The sequence below is a fragment of the Calonectris borealis genome, chromosome 22, assembly GCF_964195595.1.
Source record: "Calonectris borealis chromosome 22, bCalBor7.hap1.2, whole genome shotgun sequence".
NCBI lineage: Eukaryota > Metazoa > Chordata > Aves > Procellariiformes > Procellariidae > Calonectris > Calonectris borealis.
In genome coordinates this window covers 8,574,057-8,593,277 of record NC_134333.1, presented here as the reverse complement: position 1 = coordinate 8,593,277, position 19,221 = coordinate 8,574,057, and the positions used below count along the sequence as shown (strand labels likewise).

Sequence of the window (19,221 nt, the reverse complement as noted above, 5' to 3'; positions counted from 1 at the left end):
TCCCTGCTTCCCGAGAGGGAAAGGGCTTTGCTGGGGAGAGCGGCCGCGTCACCAGGGACAGACATTGCTCCCGACGCTTCCAGCTCTGCAGACGGAGCTGCCCTCGCCGGAGCCAGGAAAGGGTCCCGGGGGTCCCGACACTCCCCGGGCTGGGATCCCGACGCTCCCCAGGGACCCACACCCCAGCAAACAGCACCGAGCGCAGCCCCCGCAATGCTGCTGGAAAGGAAGGAGCGGGGAGGGATGTCCCCGCTGTCCTCACCAGCCAGGGAGGAAAAATCCTGCTGTAAAACCAGAACGAAAAAATTTGGGGCTATTTGGTGTAGCCTGGAGACCCGTGGGCAGAGGGGCCGAGATGCCCCCAGGCGTGCCGGGCAGCCCCCAGCCTCCGCTCCCCCCCCCCAGCTCTGCCGTAGCCTGAACACTATGAGGTATTTTAAAATAATTTCTGCTTTGATGAATTGCCGGGTAGTCCGCGATTGCTCATAATCAAAGGGAGGAAAATGCAAATGAGAGCCAGCCGAGAACTCGCGGCACCGAGCGTTTATTTCACTGCGCAGTGCCAAAAAGAATTAAAACAACATTAAACTCCCAGCAATAATGTTTAAGTCCTCGTTTCCAAGTGCCAAATTGCACCACTCTGGATCATACAGATGTTCGTTAATTATGCTAATTTTTATTAAACTATTAAAACGAGGAGTGCACTGGCACAGCAAGGCAGAGCCCAGTGCAGGGTGAACTCTGCTCTCGTCTGGAGGTGCTAATTTACATCTTGCTAACGTGCTGATGCCTGATACCGGCTTTTGGAGGGGGGTGAGGAGGAGGAGGGAGCTTGAGGATGGTTTTGCTGGAATCTACCTAATTACATGCTAATGGGGCCTCTGTGCTCAGTACCTGCCTGGACTGCGTTGGGGGGAGGGAAGTAATTTAGCTGAGACTTTACAGAAGGGACTGAAAACCCACTAATTGGGAAGATAATTGCTCCGGTGAGGTCGGCGGGCCCCGAGCGTGCGGTACGGCAGCATCAGGAGAGGGGAGTGGGATGCTCTGCCCCCTCCGCCCGCTTAAGCTCCATCAGATGCTGCGCGGTAGCTCAGCAGGGTGCTGGAGGCAGCACCCATGGGTGCTGATGTCGTGCCAGGAGCCCCTGCGGGCCCCGGCACCCAGCACCGGGCATCAGCCAGGAGGCAGAGCAAAGCCATCGCTCTGCCCCATCCCCAGAAATGCAGCAGGACCGAGCAAACTGGGAACCCAGTGCCCTTTCCAGGCTGGCACATAACAGGGAACTGGATTTGGGGATCACCCCACCACCCCGGCGGTCACCCTCCCGGCCCAGCCATCCTCTACACGGCCGCAGTGGCCTCACTCCGCTCCCGAAATGCTGTGATTTTCTCCCAGAAGGAAGAAAACCCCTCAATCACTTCTCCACGTTTCATTCCCAAGCGAACCCAAAGCAGACGCTCGTTCAGATAATCGCCCGCAATCAGGGCTTTTATGGCGGGTTGGTGCACGGGGCCGTAAAAAGCTTTATGCTGCTAATCTCCATCGACAAGGGAGAAGGAAAAGGGGGAAAAAGAAACAACAAGACGACAACCACAGCTCGGTTTCTCTCCCTGCCTTGCCCCACGGCTCCTCCAGCATCACCCAGGAGAGACGATGCTCTTCCGAGGAGGAGGAAAGTGGGGTCCCTGAATGACCCAGCCACAGATTCCCCCCCGTCCCCATCAGGGGGGACATCCCACAGCCCAAGCCCACAGTCACAAAGGTGATGACGGGAATGTGGCCGACTGTCCCCTGCATGGCCTCAGACGGCCGACCGCCTGGTGGGACCCTAAGTGTGCAGCCACGTCTCTCCAGCAGCACTTCTCCTGCTCCACCGAGCTCAAATTGTCCCGTCCAACATCCCTCCCGCCCCTCACCGAGAAGCCCGGGCTCTCTTCCTCCGCCAAGCAGATGATATTTACTCCCCACCGGTGCTCCCAAGCCCTCCTTGCCACCGCGCTCCTTCGCCAGCCCTCGTAAACAACCCCGTCGGGCTTCAGGAAGGCCATTAATCACCCCCCTTCGCACAGAAGATCAATGACGCTTTGATGGATGCCAAAGGAAAAGCCAATCAGTCAGGGACTTATCGGTTTATGATTGCTCGGCCCCATTATTAGTGCTTGTGTGTCATACATTATTGTTAGGAAAATGGAGGAATCTAATTCATAGATGAGGTATGGCGGGTGTGCGAGGGGTCGGCTGACACCGGGGAGTTTTATACCAGGTCAAGCTATACATCTATTTACCTCGAAAACCAGCTCGGAGCTGCAGCAAGCTCTGAAATCGAGGGGCTACCTGTCCTTGGGGGATTCGGAGCCGGCGGCAGCGGAGGGATGCGGCTGGGAACACCGTGTCCTTGGCACGTCACCCAGCCTGGCGCACAGAGGAGTTGATTCGGGTGATGCTCACCCTTCACTTCAGGTCCTTCTGCTACCTGCTCCCCACCACGCTGCTCTTTTGTAGGGTAAATCCCTATGAAAACAAATGATTCCCACCTGTTTCCAATGATTCAATTCTCAGCTGCTGCCAGGAGCTGAGGACACACAGCTGGGGCTGGGGCATCGCTCCTTCCCCTTGTCCTGCCCGCGGTGCCTGCTCCGGCATCCCACCGGGTCCGTGCGTCCCATCCCACCGGGTCCGTGCGTCCCATCCCACCGGGTCCGTGCGTCCCATCCCACCGGGTCCGTGCGTCCCAACCCACTGGGGTCCGTGTGTCCCATCCCACCAGGTCCGTGTGTCCCATCCCACCGGGTCCGTCTGTCCCATCCCACCAGGCTCTCCACGTCCCAGCCCCGGGGGAAGAAGCTGACAGTCACAAGGGGCTCAGAGCAAGCAGGACTCGGGGAGACGGAGGGAGAGGAAGGTGATGGTCCCCAGCTGGGGAAGGCCAGGCAGAAATGACCACCTGGGCCTGGGGAGACACGTGGGCAGTTTTGGCAAGGACGACAGCGCAGCTCCTGAGAACTTTCCGTGGGGAGACCGGCCTGTCTGAAGGCGTTCAGGATTTAGCCCTTTAGTCGTTTCCCATCAAAAACCACCAACCAACCCGCCGAGCAAGGCAGCACCACGGACCGCGATGACAAGCCAACCCTGAGCACCCCGCGGCGGCGGCACGACCTGCCTCGGAGGTGCCGACACGGCTGGGGCAGGAGGGACGTACGTCCCTTCGGGCACCCCGGGGCCGGCCGGCTCCCCGCCAGGACGCCGCAGCCAGGGGGGACGGCGCGGGGGACACACGGCCGGGGCGGGGGACACACGGCCGGGGCAGACAGACGGCGGCGGCCGAGCCCCCGTGCAGCGCGGGAGCGGGCAGAAGGTGCAGCTGGAGCCGCGCCAGCCGCCGGGGCCGGGCCGGGAGACAATAGCGGCGGCAGCATCCGATCCGCGGCGCTGATGGGATTGGGAGCCCATGTGAAACTGCCGTATTAATATTTATTCCATAAAGCGCGCGGCTCCCAGCTTTGCGCGGCTCTGCCGCGCTCTGACCGCAGTACCAACCCTCAGGCACCGCAAACACAATTTGAAAACAATGTGACGGAAATGTTTAATCTGCTCAGCCCATCTGTGCTTCGTATTTCTCCAGATCTCCCTGAGAGAGGCGCCTTCGAATCTCCACATTGCCTTTAATATTCTCCTAAATCACCTCCCCACTGCACTTCAAGGGCCATTGCTACAATATCACAGGTTCATCGAGAGTGCACGGGAGAAGGGGGGGTTCAGGGAGGGGAGGGTGAGGGACGGGGGTGTCGGCTGGGATATTTTTTATTTTAAAATATTTCCCAGGGATGGTGTTCCTGTGCCCCTCGGACAGGCGAGAGAGAGGAGAAAAGAAAAAAAGGGGGGGGGAAATATCAGAGTGCTGTTGCTGGAAGGCGATTAGCGAGGCTGTTTAGAAGCAAACAGGCTGGAATGGAGCAAAAATCATTTCCAAAGAATCGCTTTTATTAATCTCCTTCCTCAGCCGCTCACTTTCACGTGCGGCTGCTGCTATTCCTCTCTCCGGAGGGCCTCATCCTGCACCGAGCTTCACATGCAAAACGGGCGCGGGTGCGTGGGTGAGGGGGGACACCCCGAAGCAGCAGCAGCCCCGGGTGGGGGTGGCTGGGCCCAGCACTCCTGGGTCCCCCCACCCCGCCACAGCTGTGACCTAGAGCCAAGATGCTCCAGCTCAGGTGCATCCCCGCTCCCTGCCTCAGTTTCCCCATCGCACCAAGGCTGAGGGGTTTATAAGAAAGATGGGGACAGACTTTTTAGCAGGGCCTGTAGCGACAGGACAAGGGGGAATGGTTTAAACTAAAAGAGGGGAGATTCAGACCAGATATAAGGAAGAAATTGTTTATGCTGAGGGTGGTGAGACCCTGGCACAGGTTGCCCAGAGAGGTGGTGGATGCCCCATCCCTGGGAACATCCAAGGTCAGGTTGGGGCTCTGAGCACCCTGACCTGGTTGGAGATGTCCCTGTGTTGGACTAGGTGACCTTTAAAGGTCCCTTCCAACCCAAACCATTCTGTGATTCTATCTCCACTGGGAGGTCCCCGCTCCCTCCCCAGGCTGCTCGGTGCTGCCACCCCCAACCACCCCACAGACATGCGTGGGGTCCAGGAAGGGCGCGCGGGGTCTGGGGGTGCACGGGGTCCAGGGGTGTGTGAGGTGCAGGGGGGTGCACGGAGTCCAAGGGATGCGTAAAGTGCAGGGGATGCATGGGGTCCAGGGGGTGCACGGGGTGCAGGGAGCGCGTGGGGTCCAGGGATGCGTGGAGTGCAGGGGTTGCACAGAGTGCAGGGGATGCGCAGGGTGCAGGGGTTGAGTGGAGTGCAGGGGGGGTGTGCAGGGTCCAAGGGTGCGTAGGGTGCAGGGGGAGTGCACAGGGTTTGGGGGTGCAGGGAGTGTGTAGGGTCCAGGGGATGCGTAGGATGCAGGGGATGCACGGGGTGCAGAGGTTGAGCGGGGTTCGGGAGGGGCACGCCGGGTGCAGGGAGTGTGCAAGATCCGGGGGTAGGGGGAGTGCAAGATCCGGGGGTGCGCGGGGAGCAGGTGTGCACGGGGTGCAGGGGTTGAGTGCAGGGTGGGTGTGTGGGGTCCAGGGAGTAGGTGGGGTGCAGGGAGGGGTGCGCGGGGTCCGGGGGTGCACGGGGTGTGGTGTGTGGAGGGTGCAGAGAGGGGTGTGCGGGGTGCAGGGGGGATCCGGGAGTGCGCGGGGTGCAGGGCGGGGTGCGCAGGGTGAAGGTGTGGGGTGCGCGGGGTGCAGGGGGGGTGCGCAGGGTGAAGGTGTGGGGTGCGCGGGGTGCAGGGAGGGTGCGCAGGGTGCAGGGGGGATCCGGGAGTGCGCGGGGTGCAGGGCGGGGTGCGCAGGGTGAAGGTGTGGGGTGCGCGGGGTGCAGGGGGGGTGCGCAGGGTGCTGGGGAGATCCGGGGGTGCGCGGGGTCCGGGGGTGCGCGGGGTGCAGGGGGGGCGCGCAGGGTGCAGGGGGGATCCGGGGGTGCGCGGGGTGCACAGGGTGCAGGGGGAGAGCGCGGGGTGCAGGGGGGATGCGCAGGGTGAAGGTGGGGGGGTGCGCGGGGTGCGGGGGGGCCCGGGGGTGCGCGGCGGGCGGGCGGGCGGTGTCGCATCCCCCGGCGTTGCCATGGCAGCCGCTCCCGGCTTCGCTCCCGCATCCCCGGGGGCCGGCGCAGCCGGATCCACCTGCTCCTTCCCCGACCCTCCGCGGGGTCATAGCCAGGTCGGCAGAATAAATGAACGTGAGCACTAATGATGTGTTTGCTGGCTGTTTATGCTCTCTGTGTGTCAGGGGCACTCACATTTAGAGAGCTCATTATGGCTGCAATTAGACTGCACCATTGCTAGATATTTAACTCCTTTTTCTTTTAAATTAGCATTTTAATAACGTGCTTTGAGCAGGGGAAACAAAATGACCATTTTTCACGGACAAACTTCCTAGCTGTAGGTGCAACTTTAATGGCAAAGTTGCAAGGGAAGTAAAATAAGATCAGGCCTGTTCCCCTCCCACCTATCCCTGCCCTCTCCCCCTCCTCCCCGCCACCAGGAAGGGGGGAAAAAAACCGGGCGAGATTTTTATTTGCTTTATCGCACACTCCATTTCCTAAATTTGTTCTGCAGCCAATTATTTTCGCCTTTAAAGTCCTGAACGCTCACGCCTGATGAAAATTAGCAGCCATCTCAGTTAAACTCTGCCTGTGACCTGTGAAGAGGGCCCGAAATAATTGCGTACATGTGTGTGTGCACACGCGTGTGCAAGGAGCCATCCGTCCCCGACTGCCCGAGCTGCGAGAGGGGAGCGGGGGGTTGCGGATGGGAGCAGCCAGTGCCCATTACGTGATGGGTATTATCAAAATATCTTTATATAGTAACCCCCAGGGCCGCTTCCCTGCAAAGGTCACTGCAATTATTTCCCCTTCGTTCATAACTCTTCGGCTGGGCTTACGGGACCGGGGGAGGCGGAGGGGGACGAGGGGGACAGCCGAGGGGCTGGCTGGGGACACCGCGCCGGGAGGAGGGACGGGGACCGGCGGAGGGCACGCGGTGAAGGCAGCGGCTCCGTGACTTCACCCGGAACTTGCAAAAACACCCATTTTCTTCACACCCGCTCCGCAAAGTGCAAAGCCCGACCCCAGCCAGCCCGAAAGTCGCGGCTTCGTTCCTTCATTAGCATTTACGCTCCTAATTAATTGATGACCCTAAACCACCCATCTTTCCCCCGGGGATTGCTGCAAGGGCCGTGGGGAGGGGGTGAGGGACCCCCGGGGTGGGTGCACCCACTGCTGCCGGGCTGGGAGAGGCACCCGAGCAGGGACAGGGGGTCACCGGGAGCGGGTGCCCCCCTCTGCCCCGGACCCCAGTCCCAGCCCCGGGCAGCTCCAGCCCCTTTCTGTAAGGACTGGCAGCCCCCAGACAGCCCAGGTCAGGACCAGGAGCCAGAGCCGGGACCCCCAGGGCTCCCAGGCAGCCAAAATCGCACGGAGGGTCCCGAATCGGTGGGGAACCACAGCAGGGAAGGGCAGGAGAGGAAGGAGAGAGACGCAGCCTTTGCGAGAACGATGCTTTAAACGTTTCCTCTTTCGCATCCGCTCAGCTGTACCTTAGACACCACCGTTTCATAAATACAATCCGGGTAGCGCAGGCTATAATTTGGTGATAGCTACCCCAGGACATATCTAGATACACTTCTGTTATTTTAATTAAATACTGCATTATGGTTTGTGACAACTTCATCGCTATAGCGTAAATGAATTTGGAATTAAAGTCTTACTTAGGCATTCCACTACTTCCCCCCCTCCCCTCCACCCCTCCGTGTTACAAAGCAAAAGGCTATAAAATCAAGATGTTTGTTCATTTACAGATGGAGCAGCTTGGAAAAGGGAAAAAAAAAAAAAAGGAGAAAAGGCGAGACGGTGCAGAAGCGAGAGCGAAACACCGGCGGCTTGTGAGCATCCTCGGGTGGAGGAAAGCACAAACGGGGGATGCTGAATATTAATCGTGCGCGTTACCGTTATCCTCCGAACCGGGCTCCTCCGAACACCCCTGTCCCCGGCCGCGGGATTTCTGTGTTGTCCCTGATTCTCACTTTTAACTCTTGATTTGTGACTGCCGCAGAGAGGACGAAGCGCTGGAAGTTTGGGACCTTTGGGGATTCGGTCCGTGGGAAGGGCATGGCGGCGGCCGGAGAGACTGAGTTATGGCAAAGGGAAACTTTTTATTTTATGTCCTGGCCTGGGAGTTTCAATTCCATCCATCTATTAACTCGTCTCTAATGAAACTAGACCGTACGTGACATTTTGCAATATAACTGCTTTAAATGTTACCACATCAATTGGTTTAAATGTTACCCGCGCCTCATGAACCGGGAGATGGTTTTATAATTATCTCCGTCTCTCTCTAACGAACAAAGATTTCTACTGTCTGCTGGTATTTTACATTAGCAAAGGAAACAAGGGTGCCTGCTCGAAACACGGGTGCTCAACAGGCTCAGACAAATAAAAATCCCAAGTGTGAGGGTGGCAGAGGTGGTGCCTGTCACCTCTTGGCAAACCCGTGCCAGATTTAAAACCTCCCTGATCTATTTTGCCTCCGTGCAATTGGGGTTTCACCTCAGTCCTGCTCTCGTTCCCTCTATTGCCGATTAACCACCCCCCAAATAAAAACGACTCGCATCCATCTCCCCGCACACGCACACATATATATGTATATAATATGTAGATCCATAAAACGACGGCAGCCCGTGAAAGTTATGGCCGGGGAGGGATGGGTTTAACGACGAGGCTCGGCTTTAATATTTCCCCTTGTCACAACCCCAAGTGAAATTTCCACTTCCATTTACGAAATAAGCTGGGAAATCGTCAGGCATTTGTTACGCTGGAAACAAAAAGCCTTTTTTTTTTTTTTTTGCTTTTTTTTTTTTTTTTTTTTGCCACCCATTTGAAACAGGGCATCGCAGCAAATGTCACCCTCACCTCCCCGGCAGATTAGCGAGGGGCTCGTTACTAAATCTCTGTCTAATAAAGGCAGAGTTGACTCTGGAGGAGCTGCTGGTTATAACGCTGGCTTTGGAAAATGGAAGGATTGTCACACTTAAAGACACAAATTTCCCCTGTAATATATTCGAATGGAAACCTCTGAATCCAATACTACATGGGCATATCTAATAAATTCACAATATTTCAGCCTCAACAGCCTACAACGGTTAGTTTTAAAGATTTATGTGGTAAAAAATTACTCGGTGATGAATATAGTTTATTCTGTGCAGTATTGGAGGGTACAAGGAATTAAACTACTGTCTTTAACAGTGAATTTATTATTACCTCTGTCAAAGCCGAAGTCTTTAACAGCATTTATTATAAATTTCAGTGCAAAATAAATGGTCAGAGTATGCCTTAAACCTTAAACCCCCCCAGCGGAACCACCTGCCAGCCCAGGAGAAGTTCACGGGCCGGGGGGCAACACCCCAGCAGCCCCCCGAGACCGCCAGGGCTGGCACTGGGGTACCACGACCGTGGGGCAGGGGCCGCCACGTGTCCCTGCCAGGGCCACCGCTGCCCCGCGGGGACCGGGGCCACCCACCGCACAGGGCAGGATGGCACGCTCGGAGCTGGCACGGTGGTCGGTGTGGGGTGAAAGCAGCGGGGTTGGGGCAAAATTTGGGATGCAGCAATGGGGACGTGCGGGTGAGCCCCCACGGATGGGGCAAAATTTGGGATGCAGCAACGGGGACGTGCGGGTGAGTCCCTGCGGATGGGGCAAAATTTGGGATGCGGCATCGGGGACGTGCAGATGAGCCCCCACGGATGGGGCAAAATTTGGGATGCAGCAACGGGGACGAGCGGGCGCTGGGCATCATCGGCGCTGCCTCCCCGGCGCTCGGCCACCCTTTTGTCCTCGCGCCTGCGATGGGTGTCCCCTCATTTATAAAAATTACCTGGGAGGAATGAGGCTGCCAGGGGCTTGTTCTGGACGATTGGTTCCCGCCGGGGGGGCGAGGGGGCCGGCGGGGGAAGGATGGCCCTCGCTTGAATTTGACCGGTGGGTGACCGTTGCCTTCCAGCTGACCCCGCCGTCCCAGCCCCATCCCTCCCAACTCGGGAGCCTCCCAGAGGGGTTATTAATGGGAGCCGAACGCCGCCGAGCCCCGGGCGCCCATCTCCGCAGCCCACCCCACCGGAGACCCCGGAGGGGCTGAGCCCACCGCCCCGGGGTGCAGCTGCGCGCTGAGCCCCGACCGGGCTCGTTACACGTTGGCTCCATCACCCACCAGGTTCAGCGCATGGGGGGGGGCCCGTGGCCTCTCCCCACGAGCGAGATGGCCCCAAACCCAGGCAAAATGCCACTAGATGTCACCACACGCCTTTCGCTCGGGGTCCGGGGTATGGGAATATGCCCCCCCCCGCTTCCCCCCCTGCTTTCATTGAAAGCAATTGAGAGAATTAACTTATCCGGTTTTATGGCCTGCTTGTCACATCCAACTAAGCCCACTTAAAATAGGAAGTCTCGCTGCATTCAAATAATTATCATAACGTACAAATCACTCAGCCAGGGGACAAGGGACCGGTGCCGGGGAAAGGGACACGACGCCGGGGTTTTTGCTGGGATTACTGCTTCTCCCTCCCCAAATTCATTCCCCCATGTATTAGCCCGGCTGGGCTGCACCGAGTAGGGTAGCGGTGTTTCGGGGTCCCTGCAAAGCAGGGCGATGAGGTGGGGTACGGGCTCTGCAGCTCGGCCAGCTCCAGCCGTGACCCCCCCCCGGCCCCGTTATCCCTGCGGCACTGGGGCCTGACGAAGCGCTGGTGGCACTGGGGGTGCAACAAGGAGCCTGGGTCTGGGGGGGATGACGAGAAAAGCCCTCGACAGCGGCGTCCCCTGGACTCCCGCCACGGCAGCGAAGGGACCGCTCCAAGGAGGGATGCAGCAGGTGACGATGCTGCCCTTGCCCCGGGCAGGACCATGCATCCCCTCCGCCGCAGCATCCCCCACCCTCCCCGTGCCCGCAGCCCCGGGGTTGCCGAGTCCCCCCCAGCTACCGATGTCCACTAACCCCCAAATCACTTTTCCCCGCTGTTGATGCTCGAAATGTCAGACAGGACCCGAGCAGCAGCCGGCGTGTGTTTCAAAGACACCAGATGGATTTTTATATTAGCTACTATTTCATGTTCAGACAGAGCGACCGCACCGCTAAAACGGCAGCCTCGATGCTGCCGAGTTTGCTTCTGAGATTAATTCTGCGAAATTAATTGGGACAAGATTGAAAAGGAAATTAAAATGCAGCTGAGTGAACAGGCTTTTCAAACACCTTTCCCCCCCCTCCCTTCGCCGCCTCCCTCCTTTCCCCCCCCCCGGCCCCGCGCCGCCTCCGTTCTGCGGCGGCCGCGAGCATCCGTCGCACAAAGTAATTTACGGGGGAAAAGCTCTCAGGACCGATCGGTTACGTGTGAGGAAGCCAGCACAAGAGTCGCAATCTGGAGCCACTGAAGAGAACGAAAACCCTGCCGTGACTCCAAGCTGTGTCCCCGAGCTGGCGCGGGGGGGACCCAACCCGCTCGGCCGTCGGCGGGATGGACCGAGGCGCCGGCGTGGGCACCGAGGGCTGCGGGTATCGCCCGCAGGGACGGCCGTGGGTTGCTCCTGGATAAACGAGGTGACGAGCCAGGGCTGTGGGTTCAGTGCTCGGAGCACGCCAGCCCCGTCCCGGGGGGCAGCGGGTTGCTAAATGCCGCCGTAAAATGCTTTGAGATCCCCAGATGGGGAATTCTCAGCCTTCCAGAAAGGGACGGTGAAGCCCAGACTCAAAGCTGCTCTTTGCTGCTGCCAGGGATGCAGCCGCCTCCGCGGGGACGCGCGGGAGCTGGCCTCAAACGCGCCAGCTAAAAACCTCCCTGCTGCAAACCTTCGGGGCGGCGATGGCAGCCGGCGGTCAGCCCGCGCCGGGCTCGGGGCTGCGGCAGCGCCAGCGGCGCCCGGCTCGGAGCCTGCAGGAGCGAAGGGCACCCGTGCTGCGGGTCCGGCTTCGAGGGCTCTGATGGATGGACAAAACCTCCAAGGGGAGGCCTGACGCTGCCGCCGCGGCTTCCTGCCCATCACTGCGGCATCCGATCACCCGTGCCCACCCCGGGGACATCCTGTGGCTGCTGCCAGGGTGCAAAACTAAATCTGATTCTTTTTCTCAGCTGTAAAACGTGGCCTTGGTCTTAACAAGCCTGAGACTTGGAGGTGCTCTTCATCTCCAAAGGTCTGTACCCGCCACCGTCGAGCCACCGCTGCACCCGCCGCCCTGCCCCGCGTCGGGTCCACTTGACCTTCCCCGGTGGGTGCCCACCAAGGGCAGACGGGGCACAACCACCCAGTTCATCACTGTTCCCGTGCCAGACTGGGGTGCAAAGCGCATTGCAAAACACCATCCACACCATGCAACCCCCCAGGTTCCCGGGGGGTGCAACGTGCACTGTAAAACAAAGCGCAGCCCCCCGAGTTCATTGCTGTTCCCGTACCCTATCGGGGTGCAAAGCGTGTTGCAAAACACCACCAACAAAATGCAACCCCCCAGGTTCATCGCTGTCCTTGGGGTGCAAAGTACATTGCAAAACAAAGCACAGCCCCCCAAGTTCATTGCTGTTCCCGTACCATATGGGGGTGCAAAGCGTATTGCAAAACATCACCCATAAAATGCAACCCCCCAAGTTTCATCGCTGTTCCCGAACCATATCGGGGTGCAAAGCGCATTGCAAAACATCACCCATAAAATGCAACAGCCCCAGCTCATCCCTGTCCACATGCTGTATCGGGGTGCAAAGCGTGTTGCAAAACACCATCCACACCATGCAACCCCCCAGGTTCATCGCTGTCCTTGGGGTGCAAAGGGCACTGCAAAACAAAGCACAGCCCCCCAAGTTCATCGCTGTCCCTGCACCATATCGGGGTGCAAAGCACATTGCAAAACATCACCCATAAAATGCAACCCCCCAGGTTCATCGCTGTTCCCATACCATATGGGGGTGCAAAGCATGTTGCAAAACATCACCCATAAAATGCAACCCCCCAAGTTTCATCGCTGTTCCCGAATCATATCGGGGTGCAAAGCGCATTGCAAAACATCACCCATAAAATGCAACCCCCCAAGTTCATCGCTGTTCCCGAACCATATCGGGGTGCAAAGCGCATTGCAAAACATCACCCATAAAATGCAACCGCCTCAGCTCATCGCTGCCAGCCAGGGCCACCGTGGTCCGGCGGGGACCGGCTGGGAGCCAGGGCAGAGACCTGCAGGGACAAGCAGGGCTGGGAGAGGGTCACAGGCACCGGTGGCTTTGCTCTTGCCCCTGCAGACCTGCTAATGCAAACACTTAATTTATTCACCTGCGTGCGTTTGCCGAAGGGAGCCCTGGTCACACCCGGCTGAGCAACTCAATTACCCCTATAATACCTGAGCAACAGCACGTAGAGACTCCATTACCGTGAAAAAAAAATATAAAAATAAAATAATCTTGCTTTGGGGCATTTGAAATGCCACGTGTGAAGGCAGGGGGTACGTGGCATTGATGGGGCAGTCACGGAGGGGGGAGCGGGACGCCGGGGTCCGGTTCCCGCACGTAGGCGCGGGAACCGGACCCCGGCGTCCCGCTCCCCCCTCCATTAAATTGCTAATTTAACTCTGCTTTAGACCTTGATTTTTACCGATTTCATCAGCTCTTGACCTTGCAATTAAGTCCCAGCCCCATAACGATGAACACGGGGCTGCCGCCCATGCTCTTACCTTGCTTAGGATGTAGATGAGGTCTCCGCGGTGGAAGGAGAGCTCGTCGGGATGCTCGCTGCTGCAGTCCCACACGCCTTGGTAATAATTGGCATAATCTCGCCGGAGACCTCCTGGGGAATTAAAAAAAAAAAAAAAAAAAAAAGAGAGGTCAGGGTGACAGGGAATTATATAGGGAAATATTGGGGTTGTGGGGTGGGGTGTTGGGGGAGAGGGGCTGGTATTTGTTGGGGAAAGGAAGGAAATGGTGGTGGTTTTAATTTAATTTCAATTAAAAGGCAGAGGCCAAAGAGGTACTGCAAGAAAAAGGGGCTGGTCAACAAATAAACGCAATATCTATCAGTAAATACACATAAACACACCGATAAATGTTTCGGTTTCAAAAGACACTGAATTAAAGCTGATTACTACAAACCACAAAGGGACCCAAAGATGCCTGCCCTCTCTGCCAAGTCCCTCACCTCCTCCTCAGGCTCACACCAAGCTGTCCCCGAGGTGGACATCCATAACCTGGGCAAGGGGCACACGTGGCACCAGCCCCGCTGGGCAGCGTCCCCACCACGGTGACAGCCATGCCAGAGGCCACGGAAGAGCAATACCGTTAATTAAGGTGGGCATTTGCACGGGCCCTCTGGGAGGATGCTGCCGGGGAAGGTGATAGCCAAGTTTATTTATTAATTAAAGAAGTCAAGCAGGGGATTGCAGTCGGTGGAGCAGGGCCTGCTCAGCAAGCAAATGGCATCGACTGCTCGACCGGGAGCACCCGGAGCAGGAACAGGGATGGGAGGAGAGCAGGGAGCAAACATCCACCTTCACCCCGCATTCCCGGGAGGTCAGAGAAGGTCCCAAACCTGACAGCTCAGGTCTCCATCCTCCCATCGAGCTGTGAGTTTGGGAAGGCAGAGCCTTCGCGCGATGCCTGTGATCACAGTCTGTGGAAAGGGAAGGGAACGTGAGCCAGCAAACTCTTTTTTCCCCCCCTTTTTTTTTTTTTTTGGAAGGCAAATGATCTGTTTGCTGAAAGCCGTGGGTTGGGGCTGATGAGACTGTTGGCAAACGGTGCCAAGGCTGGGGACCGCCCTGGGCTAAATGCGCGCATGGGTTTTCTGGAAAATGTCACAGCAGCCTTTCCACAACGAAACATTTCCATCTTTGCCATCTCAGAACGGCATTTCCCACCCCAGAACCTGGCCCAGAGACCAAAGCCACCACGATAGGTGGGTCCCCGCCGCGAGGCAGAACGCATCCCGCCACGCGATGGGACCAGAGGAGCCTGAGCCCCACGACCGGAGGAGATGCTGCTCTGCCCAGTTTGCAGGCTGGGGAAGCGACTTGTCCCAGCACATCCAACAGACCCTTCACAGCATCAAAAAACCACCCAAAAAACCCCCCAGATTCCCAGTTTTCAAGCCCACGAGACAACTGTTAAAACACGCTCCTGGAGCAAAGGCTTCAGGCAGGAGACTGCTCTGATGGCACAGCACCAAAGTGGGGGTGAATCCAGATGTCACGACACCGACATCTCCATGATGTGACCCCCATGGATAATTAAACCCAGTAAAACCACATTCTGCAGGGGGGGGGGGATTCGAGCACCGGGGCTGTACCAGCGATCTGTGCTGCTCTGCCACGCGGCTGAACCAAGCCCAGAAAGCATAAATAGAAAATATCGAGCACATGTTGGAGGAAATGTTTCTAATATGGTATAAGGGACCGAGCGATAAGGGTGCATCTGGAGTACTGTGCCCAGATTTGATCACCTAAATATGAAAAAGGACATTACAGAGATGGATAATGGCACAGCAGGGAGCAACTGGAATGACTCAGGGACTTGGGGAACTTAAATAGAAAGGCTGGGAAAAAAAAAAGTAGGTCTGCATCCTTTGGAAAGTATTAAAGGGGGAGCACACAGTGGCGAGGAAAAGATTGTGAAGGGAATAGAAGGAGTAGGAGCTGCTGAGTTATTTAAGCTTGTGCTAAGTGCAGGAACCAGGGGTTATGAACTGGAGGCAGAGGAAATATCAGGGCGTGCGGGCGCTGAGCAGGAGGACGAGGCAAGCAGCAGCTTTGGTAGGAGCCAGCAAATTGTGTGATTAACACAAAAGGTCGTTACGGGAGGGTGTGAGGACAACACCACGATGCAGAGAATAACCCAGTACGGGGGGACGGCGCTTGACACCGACCTGCTGGTGTCCCCTGTGAGACGAGGTTGGGGAAAGGCTGCTCCCGTGGTACCAAAACCACCAGTAATGCTATGGAGCAGCATCATTAACTTGCTGGCAAAGAGATTTAAACATAGTGATCCCCCAAACCAGCCTCTGCTCCTCTTAGACACAGTTCTGCTCTGTGCCACTAACGCACGGGGAGGGGAAGGGGGTCGAGATAGAAGATACATCTTCCTAGAAGACGTTTCCAGAGCCGAAAGTGCCCATTCCCCTCCAGCGCTCCCCCGGGATGGGGACCCGGGCGCCTGCTCGCCCGCGGGGAGGATGCTGCCGGGAAGCTGGAGTCAGCCTCGTCCCTCGTTTACCAGGAACACTTGGGAGGTGCCTCCCTATCCCACATCTGCTCCTTCCTGCTTATCAAAGGAACGGGAGGACCTTGGGGGCATCTGGCCACCCCGTCAAGGAGCGGAGAAAGGAGGAAGAAGTGAAACAGAGACTTAGCAGAAGCCGTGGGCAGGAGCCTGGACATGACACTTTGCGAGTACAAAGGGAGAAAATTTTCCATCCCACAGGAAGGTTTGCGCTCCCAAAAGTTTGTGTATTTTTTCCAGCTATGTCAGCTGGTCGGATGGAACGTCTCACCCCTCCCTGCAACCCGGCCTTCAAAAGGTCAGAATTAATTGCATCAGATGAGGAAGACGCCTCACGACGAAAGCGCGGTCGGGCTCTGCGCTTCGTTCCCGGCCACAGCTCCAACAGCAACACAGACCTTTGGGCCAGCTATCAAGAACATCTTGTTAAAATTAAGACCGTTTGCAGAGAAGAGATCCTGGCTTCCATTTTCACACTTAAAGATAAGGCCAGGCAAGGGAGAACTTCACTCTGCAGCCTTCAAACGGGATGGTGGACGTCCACGGTCCTCCTGACCCGCCGGCTCCAGGCTGGGTGGGATGTGGGTCGGATCCAGACAAGCCATCCCGGGACTCCTGGGTTACCCTGCATTAATTCTGCTCGCTTTCACAGAAAAGAGCTTTTGTTTAAAAAGCCCCAATGCCCCGTCTAGACATTTAAATCTGCGTTCAGGGCAGAGCCGTGATTTCAGTGCGACTGATTTACACTGATGTAAGTGGGACGAGAGCCCGCTCCCATGTTTATGGGCCTTGGGGTCATTAAGAAAACCAGCCAAACGTGACAACCGCATCATTTTCTTCTGCAGCCTGAGCAGCCCCAAGCAGGGGCTGTGGGAGAGGCACGATCCGCCCCAACCCCTTTGCTTCGGGCGTGTTGCTTCAGAAGCCCGTTGATGCTGAAACCTAATGACAACCGTCCGCAGCTCAGGGGTTTTCACTGCTGTGCTCGCGCTAGGTGAAACCTCCTGCCACGCTAAGCGCAAGGGACTGTGACAGGACGCAGGCTGCGAGGCTTTTTTATTTTCTAAGTAGAGGAATTTTGCTCTCTTTGTATGCGACTGGTAAGCTCGCACTGCAGCAGCAGCCCCGAAGCCCGTCCAGGCAGAAGGCAGGGATTAAGCAGCCCTGAGCGGAGCAAATGGGTGTCTTGGCAGGAGCAGCCTGAAGCTCTCAGCTGGATTTGCTGGGCTGCTCCAGCATCATGGCATTCTTGTGGTTCTTAGAAATTAGAAACAATAGTTTTCCATTAGCCAAATGCTCATCTGGCACTTTGGCCGTGTGATATAATTAAGAAATAGCCCCTTCCCTCCCTCCTGCAGCCCGGCCCTCTGCTCAAGGACTCCCGTCATCTCTTTCTCGCCCTTGGTCCACTTGGACAGAAGCATAAATTACCGAGGCAAAAGGCACGAGGGTTGGGGTTCCCGGCACTGCGATAACCTTTCCCTCTTGAAATGCAGCCCAACATTTCAGAAGCAAGAGTCTAATACATTATTTAGTGTAAAAACAGATACAGGACTTAAAGCGATCATGACAATGCTAATAACTAAACCAGTTATAACGATTAACAACAATTACAACCGCCAGGCAGATGCTAATGAGTATGAGCAGGGTGTTTAAATGGCTGGCAGGGCTGTGACAGGCGAGAGCCAAAATCCGCGGGATGGCCTTGGGGTGCAGGTTCATCATCACCTCTGGCACCAGCCTGCCATGGAGCTGCGCTCCGCACCCCACTGACCCCCACCCCGAGCTGGAAAAGCCACGGGGGAGCTGCTTTTCTGCCTGGCCTTTTGGATGTTTAAATGCTGGGGCAGTTGTGAAAGGCAAAGAAAAACGCGTCTGTGTGCGTGCACGTCCCATCACCTTCTGCTTTCCTCACCCCGTGCCGAGGAGCCGCCAGGGAAAGCGTGCAGTCCCGCTTTATGACCACAGCACAGTTTATAAAGATCGGGATGTCGTTTTTTCCGAGCTCTGGGTGCTGGTACCGGCTGTAGCTGCCACATGCTCCAGTGGCCAAATAAGTCATCGTGCCGGGGGGTGGGAAACAAGCTCCGCAAAACCAGGAGGAGCGGAGAGACGCTGACTTGCTCCGGTCCCTGCAAGCAGCTGGGACCCAACCCTGGCTGTGCTACCAAGATTTTGGTAGAAACAGGCCTGAGCACCCTCCTGGGCTGGGGGCAACTGCCCAGGAAACATCCAAGGGGGGTTGATGTTGGCCAAGGGGCTTGTTGGGTGTGGGATCAGGCTTTCCAGAAATGCCAGGAAGTTGGGCACGGGGGCTCTCGGACCACTGGGAGGGGTAAACCAGCTGAGCGATGCTTGGGCTGCTCGTGCATTCAGCAGAGCACGAGCACGCGTGAAGCTGGTTTAGCCACCCACCATCCCCAGCATCCAACACCGAACGCCTCCAGCCTCCATCACCCAACAAGCGGGATGCCTGCTGCGGGCAGGCACCCTGCGAGCCGGGCATCACCAGGGCAAGATCGTCCCCTCCAAGCTCCGGAGTGGGAGGATGGTGCGGGAAGCTCTCCCGAGCCGGGCTTTGCCAGGAGGACGTGTTTTCCCATGCGGCGAGGAGCGAGCGGGATGGCAGGAAGCCCCCGGCCGGTCCAGCCCCGGCGGCTCAGACACAAGCGCTGCTTTCCTGCACCGGGGCGGAAGCGGCGATGGAAAGCAAAGCAGGTGGGACCGGGGAGGAAACAGATCTTCCGCTCCCGTCCCACGGTGCGGGTCCTTAAGGAAAAAGCAGGGGTGGGGGCCCTGGCGACCACGGCAGGCTCTCGGGCTGCCGGTTCCTGGGGTGGTGGTGCGCGTCCTTCCGGCTTCCCGCGCCGAGATCCCTCCCTGCGGCGGCTTCCTCTGGGCCGTGACTGGCTTCCTGCCCTCTTCCAGGCTGTTTCTGCCCCAGCTCCTCTCCTCGGCCCCTCGGGATGTGCCAGGAGGGCTGGCTCCCTCTCCGTGGTCCAGGATGGGATGAGGGACAGGGACGGGTGTGCTTCCATGGGAGATCCATCAGCACACAGATCTCATCAGGCAGGAGAGGGGATGGATGTTGGGGCTCCTCCGTGGAGAGCTCACTAAGGGACATGGGGTGCCTGTCCAAAAAGGAGAGGCATCCCCCACGCCCGTGGCATGGAGAAGATGGGGAGAGCTCCCCAAGCTTGACTTGTCTGAACTTCATCGGTTGCAGAGTCTCCTCTGTCACCCATCAGCCTGCCCTTGGGGACCCTCCCATCCTCCACAAACCCCTCCTTCACCACCCGTACCCCAGAACACTCGAAGGTGGCCAGACTCGGACCCCCCAACCACGACCTGGAGGTCCTTTGGGTTGGCCAAAGTAGGGTGGGCTC

At 57.6% G+C, this 19,221-nt stretch overlaps 1 protein-coding gene across 2 annotated transcripts in view; it reads right to left on the bottom strand.

Moving 5' to 3' along the window:
* The window catches only part of SKAP1 (src kinase associated phosphoprotein 1), a 156,384-nt gene that overhangs the window by 1,582 nt on the left and 135,581 nt on the right, over nucleotides 1–19,221 (bottom strand). For both annotated transcript variants that reach the window (XM_075171478.1, XM_075171479.1), the window contains one exon: nucleotides 13,300–13,412. In XM_075171478.1, the coding sequence (XP_075027579.1) occupies nucleotides 13,300–13,412 (113 nt within the window). The remainder of the gene's footprint in view (nucleotides 1–13,299; nucleotides 13,413–19,221) is intronic.